The 14035-nt window shown below is 44.0% G+C and overlaps 1 protein-coding gene across 4 annotated transcripts in view; it reads right to left on the bottom strand.

The window, feature by feature from the left end:
- Nucleotides 1-151: 151 nt before the first annotated feature.
- The window catches only part of bcar1 (BCAR1 scaffold protein, Cas family member), a 95460-nt gene continuing 81576 nt past the window's right edge, over nt 152-14035 (bottom strand). For 2 of the 4 annotated variants that reach the window (XM_074631583.1, XM_074631581.1), the window contains exons 3-8: nt 13546-13695; nt 8486-8581; nt 7459-7845; nt 5682-6563; nt 3534-3626; nt 152-1740 (exon numbers count right to left, since the gene is read on the bottom strand). In XM_074631583.1, the coding sequence (XP_074487684.1) occupies nt 1192-1740; nt 3534-3626; nt 5682-6563; nt 7459-7845; nt 8486-8581; nt 13546-13695 (2157 nt within the window). In that variant the 3' untranslated portion in view covers nt 152-1191. The remainder of the gene's footprint in view (nt 1741-3533; nt 3627-5681; nt 6564-7458; nt 7846-8485; nt 8582-13545; nt 13696-14035) is intronic. The other 2 variants (XM_074631585.1, XM_074631584.1) reach the window with 1 other exon arrangement.

The raw sequence follows: 14035 nt of genomic DNA, 5'->3' as shown, positions 1-14035 counted from the left end.
TATTTAAAAGTCCCTAAATACATATTTTGATATGAATATTGCTTTGAGGTGTAGGGCAGATAACAAACATGTTCTATGTCAGGTAGATGGAAAACTAAAGCCCTTTCAGCCCCCCCACCTGTGAAATCAAGATTCGGCCCCCGTCACAGTGTCAGAGAAAAGAAGAAAACAGGTTTAATTTCATTTCAGTTTGAACCTTTTACACTCCTTTTCTCTAATACATGCCTCTTACAAAACAACCTACATATAGTTTTTCCAAAAAAGCAACTGAGAGGGCACTGAAATCATCTTTAATAACTGCAGTACTGGACCTGTACAGTTATGTGGACATCTTTTGGCAGCAGTGTGTCGCCTTCACCTGTGGATTGAAATCATTTTATTGAGCCGCAGGCGGCGGTAACGTACTGCTCCGACACACGGGACAACACGTACAACTGTCCGTTTGTCATCAGGGTGAAGTTTAAAGGTGGTGTGTGTGCTCCAGTGCTTCTTGGAAAAAGTGTGCCTTTGTCAGGGATGGAGAAGAGCATAGATGTACTACAACATACAGTCATACATATCACCTGGAATTTACACATCCATAACAATAATGATACAAGGGTCGAGAATCAGAGCCAGAATTATACGGTATAGCAATAATAATAACAATTATTGTTCTAAAAACTACACTTATGTTTTCATCTTTTCTTTCTTTCTTCAAAAAAACAAACAAAAGAAAAGAACCATATATTTATATACTGGAAGTTCTTTAGTCTTTTTTCTTTCCTGGTTTTCTGACTAAATAGGTCACTTAAATATTTACAATGATTATTTTACAACCATTGGCCCAGCCCACTGAAGATACAATGTTCCTTTGAGTTTGTCGAGAATAAAAAGCGCGCAGACGGAGAAGGAGGGATGAGGGAAGAATGGTCCCAGTCAAAGGTGAGGGAGGGAGGGAGCAGAGAGGATGGATGTGGGGTCTCCAACCTCACACTGGGAGGATGTACGGGGTTTCCTGCAGCACTCTCAGGGGCTCTATTGGGCTCCAGGTCCTCCTACCCCCCATGCTGCAGGGGGCATACAGGGTCATCCATCCCTTGTTACAGGGAGGATTTACTGCCCCGTCTTCCTGGGACATCACACTCAGTTTGTGTCACTGTTTGGTTTCTCTTCCTCCGCGGCTCCCCCCTTGCCCTCCCTCGCCCCTCCCTACATCACCAGCAGCTGTCCCAGCACCATCCTGAACTGCTGCGTGCAGCCTGCCAGCTCCCTCACCCTCTCAGTCATCTCCCTGGCTGCTCCAGGTGAGGGGTACTGCAGCGCCGCCGTCTTCGTGCTGATCACGATGTCTTTGAGTTTTTCACAGAGGGTGTTGCTGCTCTGGGCCACCCGGGCCCTCACGTCGGGAGACTTGGCCTGGCGCGACAGCGTGTCGCCGATGAACACCAGCTTGTGCGCACTGAGGATGACGAACTTGCTGTGCGCCACGAAGATCTTGGGCGGCTGGTTGGAGTTGACCGCGGTGAAGAAGGCGTCGATGGCGTTGGTCACCGTGGTGACGTTCTGCTCGCACTGCTCCTGGTAGAAGAGGAGGAGCTGCCGGTCGCCGTTGCACAGCTTGGCGCAGGGGGGGGGGCCTCCCGAGCCGTTCTGGGCCTGCTGGTTGGGCAGAGGGTGGTGCGGGGACGGGACCCAGCCTGTCATGTCGTTGTTGATCGGCCGGCTGACTTCCTGCTCTAGCCGCTCAAACTGTTTAATCTGAAAGAAGAGCGGAGGAGGAAGGAGACGGTTAATACTTGATAATAAGTCTATGATTCTAAATTAAATATATCTTTTGGTTTTAGACTGTTGATCAGAAAAAACAAGTCATTGAAAACATGACGCTGGGCTCTGGGAACTATTGATGTGCATATTTTATAGACACACAATTAATCAGAAAAATAATTGCTGGATTACTTGATAATGAAAATAGTCGTGAGTTGCAGCGCTAAATACTTCAGGCTGTAGGTCACACTGACACTCATTAGAGAAAAGCCTGACACAGCTCAGAAAGGTACCGCACCAATCAATGAACATTTAGATGAAAACATGATCCCAACCTTTGATAACATCTACTAAATGTAGGCAAGAGTTCATGGACGTAGGATTTGGTAGGGACATGTCATGTCTAGCAATCATTTTGATCAAACAATTAGAATATAACCACTGTTTTCTAAGTGAGGAAGACATCACCAGAGACCAGAGTCCCAACCAGGGTTCTGTGTCTGCCAGATGGTCTGAAGGGGAAACTACCACATCAGAAGAGCAATAACGTCATGCACAGCAGACTATAGGGCAGGTACTGTAAAGTTTTTCTTCAAATATTATGACTTCATTCCCATTAACTTTATTTTTGTAATATTACGACTTTATCCTTAAAAATATTACGACTTCTCCGAGAACGGATATGCGGGAAATGTTTTGAATGTGCAGAAAGTATTGAACTCGAGCAGAAATCTTTTTGAAACACACGCTTTAGAGTGTTATATAGTTTTTGTGTGCACGTAAAAGATCTGCAAAGTTACAAAGCAAAGCAAAAAAAGATTAAACATAATTTCTATTTCTTATCTCAAATTTAGAAGAAGTGCATGTTCCCACAACAATATGTTCATGTTCTTTGAAGTCTGAAAGCCTGGATTGAATCATAGGAAAACTGGTAGTAGAGAGAGTACGCTCCAAATCTCCACCACTGATGTAGAAGTGTTTACGTCAGTGGTTGGCCAGTAGATTTGAGGTAATAAGACTGTGGTGTGTAGGTTAACCCCCACAACTCCACTGACCGGGGCATAGATAAGACCCACAGTGAGGGAGACCATCTGAGGGAGCTGAAAAATGCTGATTTCTGTGTAATCCAGACCGGTGGTGAGTCTCTGTGTCCGTCGGGAAAAGTAGGTTCTGTTGTGTTTATTTATAGCTTCAGAGACCGACTGTAGGAGCCGATTGGTAGAGAGGGAAATACTTCAAAAATCAAACCTCCACCACTGATGTAGAAAAGATGAGAACAGAGTAGAAGAGAATGGAGACCTCTTGATGCTGCTGCAGTGTTTACTGATGTATATGTGCATGCTGCAATTACGGGTTCCATTAGTTCCATAGTTTCCATTAATTATGGCATACAATTATTAATGAATTATTTCTATCCCTGTTTTTATCTTCATTCTATGTCTATTTTCCTTTATTGTAAAATAAGTGAATATGTCACAGTTGTGTGTCGGCCAGCTTGTTTTGGATCTGTCCCCCAAGTGGCCGAGCTTTGATTAAAGCACCTTCAGTTCTTCTTATTATTAATAATAATAGTTATTATTATTTTTTTATTATTAAGGCCTAAATGATCATCTATGTTCACCGTCTCACACAAACACAATCACATCACACAACTAAGAAAGTGACAGTGATGGACTGAGGGACGGAAGGAGGAGGACACGCACGCAGACAGACAGACAGACAGACATGCAGACAGACAGACAGACAGACAGGCAGACAGACAGAGACAGACAGAGAGACAGACATACAGGTACCTGTTGCTGTTCCAGTTGTGTCTTGTGTCTGATGATGTTGCCTTTCTCCAGCAGCTGTTTTTGGTTCTTCTCAAACTCTTCCTTTCCCTGACGGATCAACAAACACAGTTGTTACACCACTTGTACACACACACTGTCATGATTTCATCTCTCTGTGACTTTGTGGATCAGTAGAAGGATCAGCAGTAATACACCGCCTCTGTCTCCCTCTAGTGGTGACAAACAGGAACTTACACACAGACTTGTTTGGTAAAAAAAGATGCTGACTCCTCACAGGCACGTGTACTCATTCCTCATGGCTATGATGACAGAGATGCTGTGTAAGGACCATCACTACAGCATCACAGCTGCCATTCATATCCGGCAAGAGCAACAGCAAAGGTAGATAGCTGGAAAAACCCCAACTCAAAGTACTTTCAGATGCAGATCAACCACATGTCAGGAAACAAATGGAGCAATGACTGCTGACTGACTGATAGCATGAAGTATCGCTGTAGTTCAGACAGGCACTGTTCATTTCTTCAACAAAAACGGTGACGACAAATATTTGTTATGATGATTTTTCCACAAGTCACAAAGTCCTATCAAGGAAAACATCTCTTTCCCCTGTGATTACTATGTTGGGGGACCTGACTGATCTGAATCTTCCATCCCGGAGGATAAGGGGGTTTTGTTAACCTGACAATCACGGCTGCCAATAGATGCATCACATATAAGTGGAATCAGAGGATCCCCCTAATATTACTCAGTGGATTAATGAGGTAAATTCATGTGCTCCCTTGGAAAAAATAACCTATGCTATAAGAGGTAGCCCACAGTTTATCTATAGGATATGGGATCCATGGATTACTTATATAGAATCTTCTTAACCTAACCTTTCCATGGTATTTATTTAATTACTGATTATTATTTTATATGTGCTGTTTCACTTAATTAATTAATTTGTTTATTTATTTAAAGTTTCTATCTTACTACCATGAATTATATTATTGTAGTACTTATTACCTTTCAATTTAACTAATTAATTAAATTATTTTTATTTTATTTTTTCTGTAACTTTACCTCTCGAGGTGGGAGGAAGGTTGGACCTGTCTCTGTGTGGAGCGGGAAGCGATGTGTATGTGCGTATATACTGTATGTACATATTAAATGTTAAATGTAAATTATAATTTTTTGTATTATGGCACCAGTGTTATGTTTTGTTACGTTTGTTATGCTATGTTTGAAAAAAAGGAATTAAAAAAAAAAATTCCACCCAAAAAAAGAAGATGTTTCCACAACAAAACTAAGTTAAATCAATAGTTACTTTTGAAAACAAAAGCTACGACAAAATGTATTTAACAATTTGAAGTATAGAGGGCAGCTCAGGGATACTCAGTGTGAAGCTTGCTCAGATTTGTTACAGATAAGCTAAAAAGGGTTTCATTTTGCAACTAGAAAAGTGTATTCACAGGTGTGTCTCCCTCCTCCCTCCCAAACATACAAGAGTTGAATCTCACTCAGTTGTCCCTCCCGGCTCCCTTACAGTCAAGATGGCGGTGGAGATAACAAAAACGGGGATTTATTCATCTCGTGTCGTGCCTAACTTTAGTGGATCATAACATATCGGGTATGGAATTAATCTGCAGATGCTCCGGTTCAAAATGTGACCAAACTTTATATGGATGTCAGTTTTTTTAGCCATAGCAAAGGCCAAAATGTGGCCTGCAACAGACTAGGAGAGGCTTGTTTTTAGCTTAGCCGATTAGCCGGAAATGCCTTTTGCTTTACTGAAGCAGTTGATGATCACTCCCGGCCGGTTAGGAGGAGTGAGGAGTCAGCAGACAGATAAAACAGTCATTAAAAAAGGTTTTTAAAATAGTGTGAATCACCGCAACTACGAGAGGTCCTTGAGCATATTGTCATAAATGATTAGCTGTGGACAGACGGACAGACACACACATGACCAAATGCATAATCTCGCAACAGGCTTACAGCTGGTGGAGATAATGACTGGTTTAAACCATGATATGAGTGTCCTGACTGAAATTGTATGATCAGGGAATTGATAAGTGACAAAATATTTCTATCATAATAGTAAATATAGCAACAGCAACAACGATATAATAAAGTGTATGAATGTGTGTGTGTGTGTGTGTGTACCTGTAGATGTACGTAATCGTAGTCCTCCATCCAGCCTTCCTCTGTGGTCTCATACGGCCTGTCCACACCTTCCTCTTCCTCTGCAGCTGTAAACTTTGGCGGAGAGGGGAGGGGCCGCGATTGAATGTGCACCTTCTCCCCTCCCTGATAGCTCCCACTTCCTGATCCTGTCATGTGACCACTGCTGTCCCCCGGGATCGGAGGAAGCGGCAGCTGCTGCTGCTGCCGGTTGGTCCGTTTGAAGAGCAGCGAGGCGTTACCGTGGAGAAAGGAGGCAAGCTGCTTGGCGTCGTCCGGGATGCCCCGTGCCGTCATGATGAGTCGATCTAAGTCGTCCCCTCCCGGCGGTGGCGCCGAGAGCGCAGTGTGCGACCAGGAAACGGTATCTAAGCCCTGACTGTGTCGAATCAAACTCTGGAAGACCTCCTCCATCTTCCCCACCTGACGGCCCAGCTTGGTCTGCAGGGAGCGGTCTGTGGCTTGGGCGGAGTTCGCCACAGCGCCCCGGGCAAATTCCAGGAAGTCTCGGACAGATGAGCGCACCCGGTCGGCGGCTTGATGAATGGCCGGGAGGTTTCCTTCCAGGTGAGCGGGGCTTCTCCAGTTACCTGTGATGAATGACATCATGAGGGAAACGCTGGACTCAACAGCTTGCTGGAGGCGAGACAGACGCTCCATGGCCTGCTCCAGGTCCAAGATGAGGGGTTTCCCCGGAATGGGGCCAGGGGCGGGAAGCGAGGAGGAAGAGGAGGTGTCGCGGACAGGAACCATGTCCAAGGATGAAGCAGAGTGGTTGCTCCGTGTGCTTCCTGTGCTCGAGGCAGACAGCCGCTTGAAGGACAAGGTGAGCTCCTCACTGGTGGACTGGGCATCACGCACAACCTGGAAAACACCACTCAGATAATGTAGGCGCTATCTGGATTAAGGCAGGATGCAAATATGCTTCGCTAGCAGTTTCCTCCTGTTTCCTGTCTTTGTACTAAGCTAGCAGTGTTCATTTCCACCTGATTGAACTATTATCAGGCCATTAAATAGGCGTTATCAGTCGCTAAAAGCACCATCGATGTGGGTCAATAGGGGCCTACTACGCCTACTACGTTGTAAAAGTGAAAGCGAAACTTAAAAGCAACACGTTCTAACATATAAAACTGAATGAAACGTCACGTTTTAGGTAACAAATCTACAATTTCTTTCGGTTTAAGCAACAAAACTACAACTTCTTTAGGTTTAGGACATAAAACTACAACTTCTTTAGGTTTAAGCAACAAAACTAGAACTTCTTAAGGTTTAGGCAAAAAAATACACTTCATTAAGTTTAGGGGAAAACATTGTGTTTTGGGTTAAAATAACTATGAACACAAAGACGACTACACATTGTTGATTTCACACTCTTTTATACCTTCTTTCAGTGGTCTACCATGTGAACAGATGAAAAAACCTACTAATAGGTGTAGTAGGCCCCCATTCACCCACATCTATGGGGCTTATAGTGACTGATAACGCCTATTTAATAGCCTGACAACAGTCTAATCGGCTGTCATTTCTTCAGTACAAACTATGATGTGAAGTATTTGTTGAAATGTATAAACAAAAACTAAAACTAAGTAAAAAGTCACTTTTGAAAATGATTAAAATATTTGTCAAAAAAACAGAAACTAAATGATAATGTGAAAGACGAAAGAACAGACAAATGAACACTACTGCTTTAACGCAACGTCTTATTCAATGAAAGTTGACTGAATACAACAACGGGGGACCACCCCTTTAACTGTCATACCTGCGGTGGGACATCGTAGATATAGTGGTCTCCCCTCTCTCCTCTTTTCTCCTCTCGTTCCCGGGGGAAGTCGTAGACGTCCTGGGCGGTGTGACCTCCGGTCCGCAGGCTGGCCGGGATGTCGTAGATATCCTGCGGGGCCTGGCTGACTCCGCTCCTGTCCCCGCGATAACGCTTGTCAGTCAGGATGGGCGGCGGGACGTCGTACACGTCCTCTGGAATCGGCGGCTCGTCGTCGTCGTCATTGAGGTTGTTGTGCAGGTACTGGCCGGGAGGGACGGGGACCGGCTTGAGTTTGGCAAAGTGGGGCGGCACGTCGTAGGTCTCCTCTCTGATTGGCTGAGCATCAGGGACGTCTTTACTGACAGATGGGGGGAAGTCATAGACCTGGGGAGAGAGAGAGAGGGACAGAATATAAAATATTATATGAAATATTAAAACAACCTTGACCACTGAGTTATATCGTTCTTTTGAACATGACAGTATGATACAGATACACACTCAAATGCCAGTATAAAACAATTTTAAAGGTACCATATTGTAAAAAGTGAGATTTTTATGTCTTTTATATTATAAAGCTAGTTTAAGTGCTGGATAAATACTGGTAAACTATCAAAACACACAATATAGGGAGAAATACACACAACCCGTATTCAGAAATTGTGTGTTTGAAACAAGCCGTTAGGATTTCTGTCTATTTGTGATGTCACAAATATACAATATATAGACCATTACACGGTTTTAAACATAAACATTCTAAATGTGTCCCAGTTTATTTCCTGTTGCAGTGTATGTGAATAACATCAGCTGACAGGAAGTAAACATGGACCAAAACCGTTGCCTAGCAACGCAATTCCGTTGAAATGCACTAAAACGGAGCGTTTCAGGCAGAGGGTGATTACAGGTATATTCAGGCAGACAGCACGAGGAAAATAAAGTATGAACATGAAAATGAGCACGATATGGGACCTTTAACAAGATTGTCATGCTGCATATCTGTGAAACACATAAATTCACAGAGCCTTACCGTCTGCTGAGTGCTCTTGTCTGTGCTTGCTGGGGTGTCATATATATCTTGACCACTAGAGGGTCCCTTCATCACCATGGGAGGAGTATCATACACCTGAACACATAGAACAAGGCAGAAATGACATTTTGTTACACACATCATACTGGAGACACACGTGAACACATCCATTGGTGCGACGCTACGATATGACGTGACGAGAGAATGCAGCATACATGTGGGTGGGTAGGCCTGTATACCTGACACCACACTCATATTCAATCAGCGGTCTCATGAGTTCCACCTGTCCTCCAAACTCAGAGTTTCTGCAGAGAAGTTACATTCAAGACGTTTCAATACTACGTAGAATTCAATTTATCATACCAGCCAAATGATGTAAGTATAATGGGAAACCAGTAGGGACAATATGGCAGCAGTATATAACAATAACCCCTAATGATACAATTAGTCAATCGGATGCAACCTGGGCCGGCATAAAACGGATAGGTGGATTAAGCAATTACAAATTAAATTGCATTTCATTAATTGTAAGTTCAAGGCAAGAGCAAAATGTTTGACACTTTGGTGAATGAAACTTAAGACCTTTTAAAATATTCCAAGTTTAAAATTGAATTCAATGATTTTTAAAGACTTTATATTAATGTATTCTATTAGAAACTAATCTGGAATACAAAAGAAAGATATACGCAGGCATGATCACACACACGCACGCACGCACGCACGCACGCACACACACACACACACACACACACACACACACACACACACACACACACACACACACACACACACACACACACACACACAGAGTCATAAAACAAGGTTTAATAGTTGAATGCATTTCATCTACTCTCTTTGTCTATGGAGAGAGGAAAGGAAAGCAGCGCAGTGGGGATGAAGAGGTAAAGAGGAGTATGGACACAAGAGCGATGAAAAGGAGGAAAAGAAGAGAACAGAGTGCAGGAAGAGGATGGAAAGAGAAAGATTAAATGAAGGAGAGGAAAAAGCACAGAAACAGGAGCAAAAGAGGACAAAGGGAGGAGGGGGGGGGGAGGCAGGGAAAGGAAAGGAAAACAGAAGAAGGGGAGAGGAGAGAAAGAAAGATAGAAGCATGAATTGAGAAGAAACGGTAAAGAACGAAGACAGAAAGGAGAGGAGAAGACAATGAAGAGGGAGAGGTGGAGAAACGGCAGAAAGGAGAAGAGGAAAAAAGGAGGTGAAGAGAGGGCAAAGAGTCGTCCCAGGAATGTGAACCGGTGTGGTTTTGGTCACATGACCACCTCTCTATGACACAGTACGCTTATTGAGGAAATGTCCATCTATTAACACTCGCTCCCTCAACCCTCCCTCAATCCTTTCTGCCTCTGACACACACACACACACACACACACACACACACACACACACACACACACACACACACACACACGTACGCATATAGAAGCAGCTGGGATGCCACTCGGTGAGGCATTGGGGGGCAATGATAAATAATTAAACTATTAATTTGCAAACAAATTCACAAGTCAAAAATACATATAGCTGATAACATCATGGCCAGGCCGGCATCAGGGAGGCTTACCACCCTGACGATTGGCTCTACGAAGGGTTAACTCCCTCATGTTCCTACTGGATGAGGAATAGTTTCTATTGGTGTTTGCTGGCTTTGTTCCCGCCTCCTTTACGTCTACATGCAGCGATATAATTGCTGGAGTGCATTTTGGATGAATCTGAAACAGGGCAGTGCGTTTAGTCGAGAGGAGAGAGCTCGAGGCTGAGTGTTCTCTGTTAGTTTCCACCTCCGATGAAGAGCAGCGTGCAGACGCTTCCATAAACTTGTCTCACCCGGAGACCACAGTCTCAAACGGGGTTCTGTATCTGAAAGACGGTCTGAAGGGGATACCAGTGATCAACCTCCGGGTCTGAAAAGTGAAGCCAGTGCTGAAGTGCCTTAAACTTGCATTATTTATAAACAACAGCAGGGGGCGACTCCTCTGGTTCCAAAAAGAAGTCAGATTGTATAGAAGTCTATGAGGAAATGAGCCTACTTCTCACTTGATTTATTACCTCAGTAAACATTGTAAACATGAGTTTATGGTCTCAAACGCTAGTTTCAAGTCTTCTTCAATACAGCATGATGTTCATTTAGTAAATTATGATCCCATTTAGAGTCAAATAGACCATAAAGCAGGGGATGCTTTAGGGCGGGGCTACCTTGTGATTGACAGGTCGCTACCACGACGTTGTCTGGTCTGAGAGTTGTCCGTGTTTCCGTCTTACAACTTTAACCCTTTCACAGTGTGTTTTCACTTCATGAAAGTTAATTATAGCCTTTTTGGTCACCTGAAAATGTCTTATTCAGAGTTCGGTTGTACTTAGCTCCACCCTCTCGTGTCACTTCTGGTTGCAAAAAGCCAACATAGCGACAGCCAAATACCAAGGCGGCGACGGCCAAAATGTCGAACTCGAGGCTTCAAAACGGCAGTCCACAAACCAACGGGTGACGTCACGGTGACTACGCCCTCTTCTTATATACAGTCTATGGGGGATACTACCATGTCAGAGTTGTTCTTCAAATATTATGACTTTATTCTCATTAAATTATGACTCTATTCTTGTAATATTACGACTTTTTGAACATGAGCAGAAATCTTTCTGAAACACATATGAGCTATAAGTCCAGCGGTTTATAAACAAACTAAAATGAATCAATGTATCATTGAGGTGAATAGGAGCCACATGCACATTTAAAGAGGTTACTTCAAACTACTGGGGCATTAATACTACAACAATGACAGACAGACAGACAACACATTAACCTGTACTGTCTGTACTAGTCTGTGCCATTACATCCATTATATCTCATCGCAAAATATATTAGAATACACGTAATTATGCTCATGCCAGTGAAGCTAATTTGAATTTGAAAAGTGAGATTGAGAGAGAGACCATCACACAAGATGACACTCTTTCTTCCCAAACTGAATCCAAACCCAGCAGCCTCCATGCCAGCATGCAGTGAATGCAGACCATCTTCATTTTTCACATGACACTGGGTGAACCTCACCACTCCACTTTACCATTGATTTTCATTATACTATATCATGATATACTATATTCATCTTGCAGTATGGTACACTATGAATACTGTGATACAAAATGTGTACTTTGTTTCTACAGTATGGTGCACACCATGAAATGGATAACCCTGTTCTCACAATAAGGCACAGGTAGATACAGGTACAGGTAGTTTACAGGTACAGGTACAGGTACAGGTACAGGTACAGGTACAGGTAGCCTACAGGTACAGGTACAGGTACAGGTACAGGTACAGGTACAGGTACAGGTACAGGTAGCCTACAGGTACAGGTACAGGTACAGGTACAGGTAGAGGTAGCCTACAAGTACTGGTACAGGTAGCCTACAGGTAGAGGTACAGGTACAGGTAGAGGTAGCCTATAGGTAGAGGTAGCCTACAAGTACTGGTACAGGTAGCCTACAGGTAGAGGTACAGGTAGAGGTACAGGTACAGGTAGCCTACAGGTAGAGGTAGAGGTAGCCTATAGGTAGAGGTAGCCTACAAGTACAGGTACAGGTACAGGTACAGGTACAGGTAGCCTACAGGTACAGGTAGAGATAGAGGTAGCCTACAGGTACAGGTACATGTACAGGTACAGGTAGCCTACAAGTAGAGGTAGAGGTAGCCTACAGATACAGGTACAGGTACAGGTACAGGTACAGGTACAGGTACAGGTAGCCTACAGGTAGAGGTAGAGATAGAGGTAGCCTACAGATACAGGTACAGGTAGAGGTAGCCTACAGGTAGAGGTAGAGGTAGAGGTAGCCTACAGGTACAGGTACAGGTACAGGTAGCCTACAGGTACAGGTACAGGTACAGGTAGCCTATAGGTAGAGGTAGCCTACAAGTACAGGTACAGGTAGCCTACAGGTAAATGTAGAGGTAGAGGTAGCCTACAGATACAGGTACAGGTAGCCTACAGGTAGAGGTACAGGTACAGGTAGCCTACAGGTAGAGGTACAGGTACAGGGAGTGTACCACAGAGAACAGCCTCTACACCATTACACCTCCTGGAGAGTTGTAACCATACATGTTGAGTTCATCAGCTCTGTTTCTTCACACGTGAAGTTGGAGAGAGGATTACTGTTCCACAGTCAGTCAGTGCTGATGTGGTGCATAGACATTAGAAGACATACAATAAGTGTACCCTATCTCACTGTACCCTACAGCTGTACTGTGATGCTACCGTGTGTGTGTGTGTGTGTGTGTGTGTGTGTGTGTGTGTGTGTGTGTGTGTGTGTGTGTGTGATTACTTGCTATGGTCAGAGCCATCTAACATGAGCCATCTCCCACCCAGCAGACATTTTGATGAAGTGCCTGGTGTTGCGGTGCGTTCATTCTTCACCTTTCAGATTGCCGACTTCAAAAAAAGCCCAGCAGCTACATCTGTTATTACAGCTACACATCTTCCTCCTGCTCTTTCTCGTCTTCCCATCCTTCATTTTTTCCTCATCATTCATTGTCATCTTGTTTTTCTTCTTTCCTTCCTGTACTCCTCCTCCTCCTCCTCCTCTCCCCCCTTCTTCCTCATACAGCGCATTTTCTCCTCCTCTTCCTCGTCCTGCGACTCTCATTTTGCTGTGGTTGTATGTGTGTGACCTTTCTCTTTTGGCTTGTCAGCATCAAGACTCTCTTCTACGTACATTTTGCCTGTGGGTGTGTGCATGTGTGTGTGTGTGTGTGTGTGTGTGCAAAGTGCCTGCCTATTAAGCAAAAAACATTGTGAACAGTATGTGTGGAATTACGCAGGAATAAACTGACCTATATGCGTGTGGAATCAAATGTAAAGGCCCAGCAAGCACACACAAACACACAGGCACAGGCACACGCACACGCACACGCACACACACACACACACACACACACACACACACACACACACACACACACACAACCAATAACCTTCTCTATAGTGGAAAAATACGGCTTCTTTTTGTTGACTCTGGACAGTCCAATATCACACACACACACACAGCAGTCTGACCTGTGTGTTGTACTGCTGGCGGGTGGGCGGCACGTCGTAAATGTCTTGATGGGTCGGAGGCTGATGTCTGGGTGGGACGTCGTACTCGTCCTGGTCTGCTTTCACCGTGTCGTACACATACACCTGTCCGACCCGAGTAGGAACTACCACCTGGACACAGAAACACAGAGAGTGGAGAGGAAGGTGAGAGTCAAGAACAACACAAAGACATAATAGTCACACAACAAAACATCAGTCTGATGGCAGGAGGAGGATGGATATCAACCCCACTATAGAGATATTTGATCTTCATATCAACAGATGGAGAAAGTCTTTAAATCTACTAACAGAAAAACACCACAGCAAAAACAAAGATTAAACCACCAAATGGTCCCCTACTGTAAAAAATAAGTCACAGGGCCTGTGTTTATGTGACTATGACAACATGCGAGGGTCACAATGCGTCACCGAGTCACGAGAGCTTCTCTCATCAGACTCTGAAGTTACAAAA

This window comes from Sebastes fasciatus, chromosome 4 (assembly GCF_043250625.1).
Source record: "Sebastes fasciatus isolate fSebFas1 chromosome 4, fSebFas1.pri, whole genome shotgun sequence".
NCBI lineage: Eukaryota > Metazoa > Chordata > Actinopteri > Perciformes > Sebastidae > Sebastes > Sebastes fasciatus.
The sequence above is the reverse complement of the archived record's forward strand: the minus strand, read 5'-3'. Positions and strand labels throughout refer to the sequence as shown.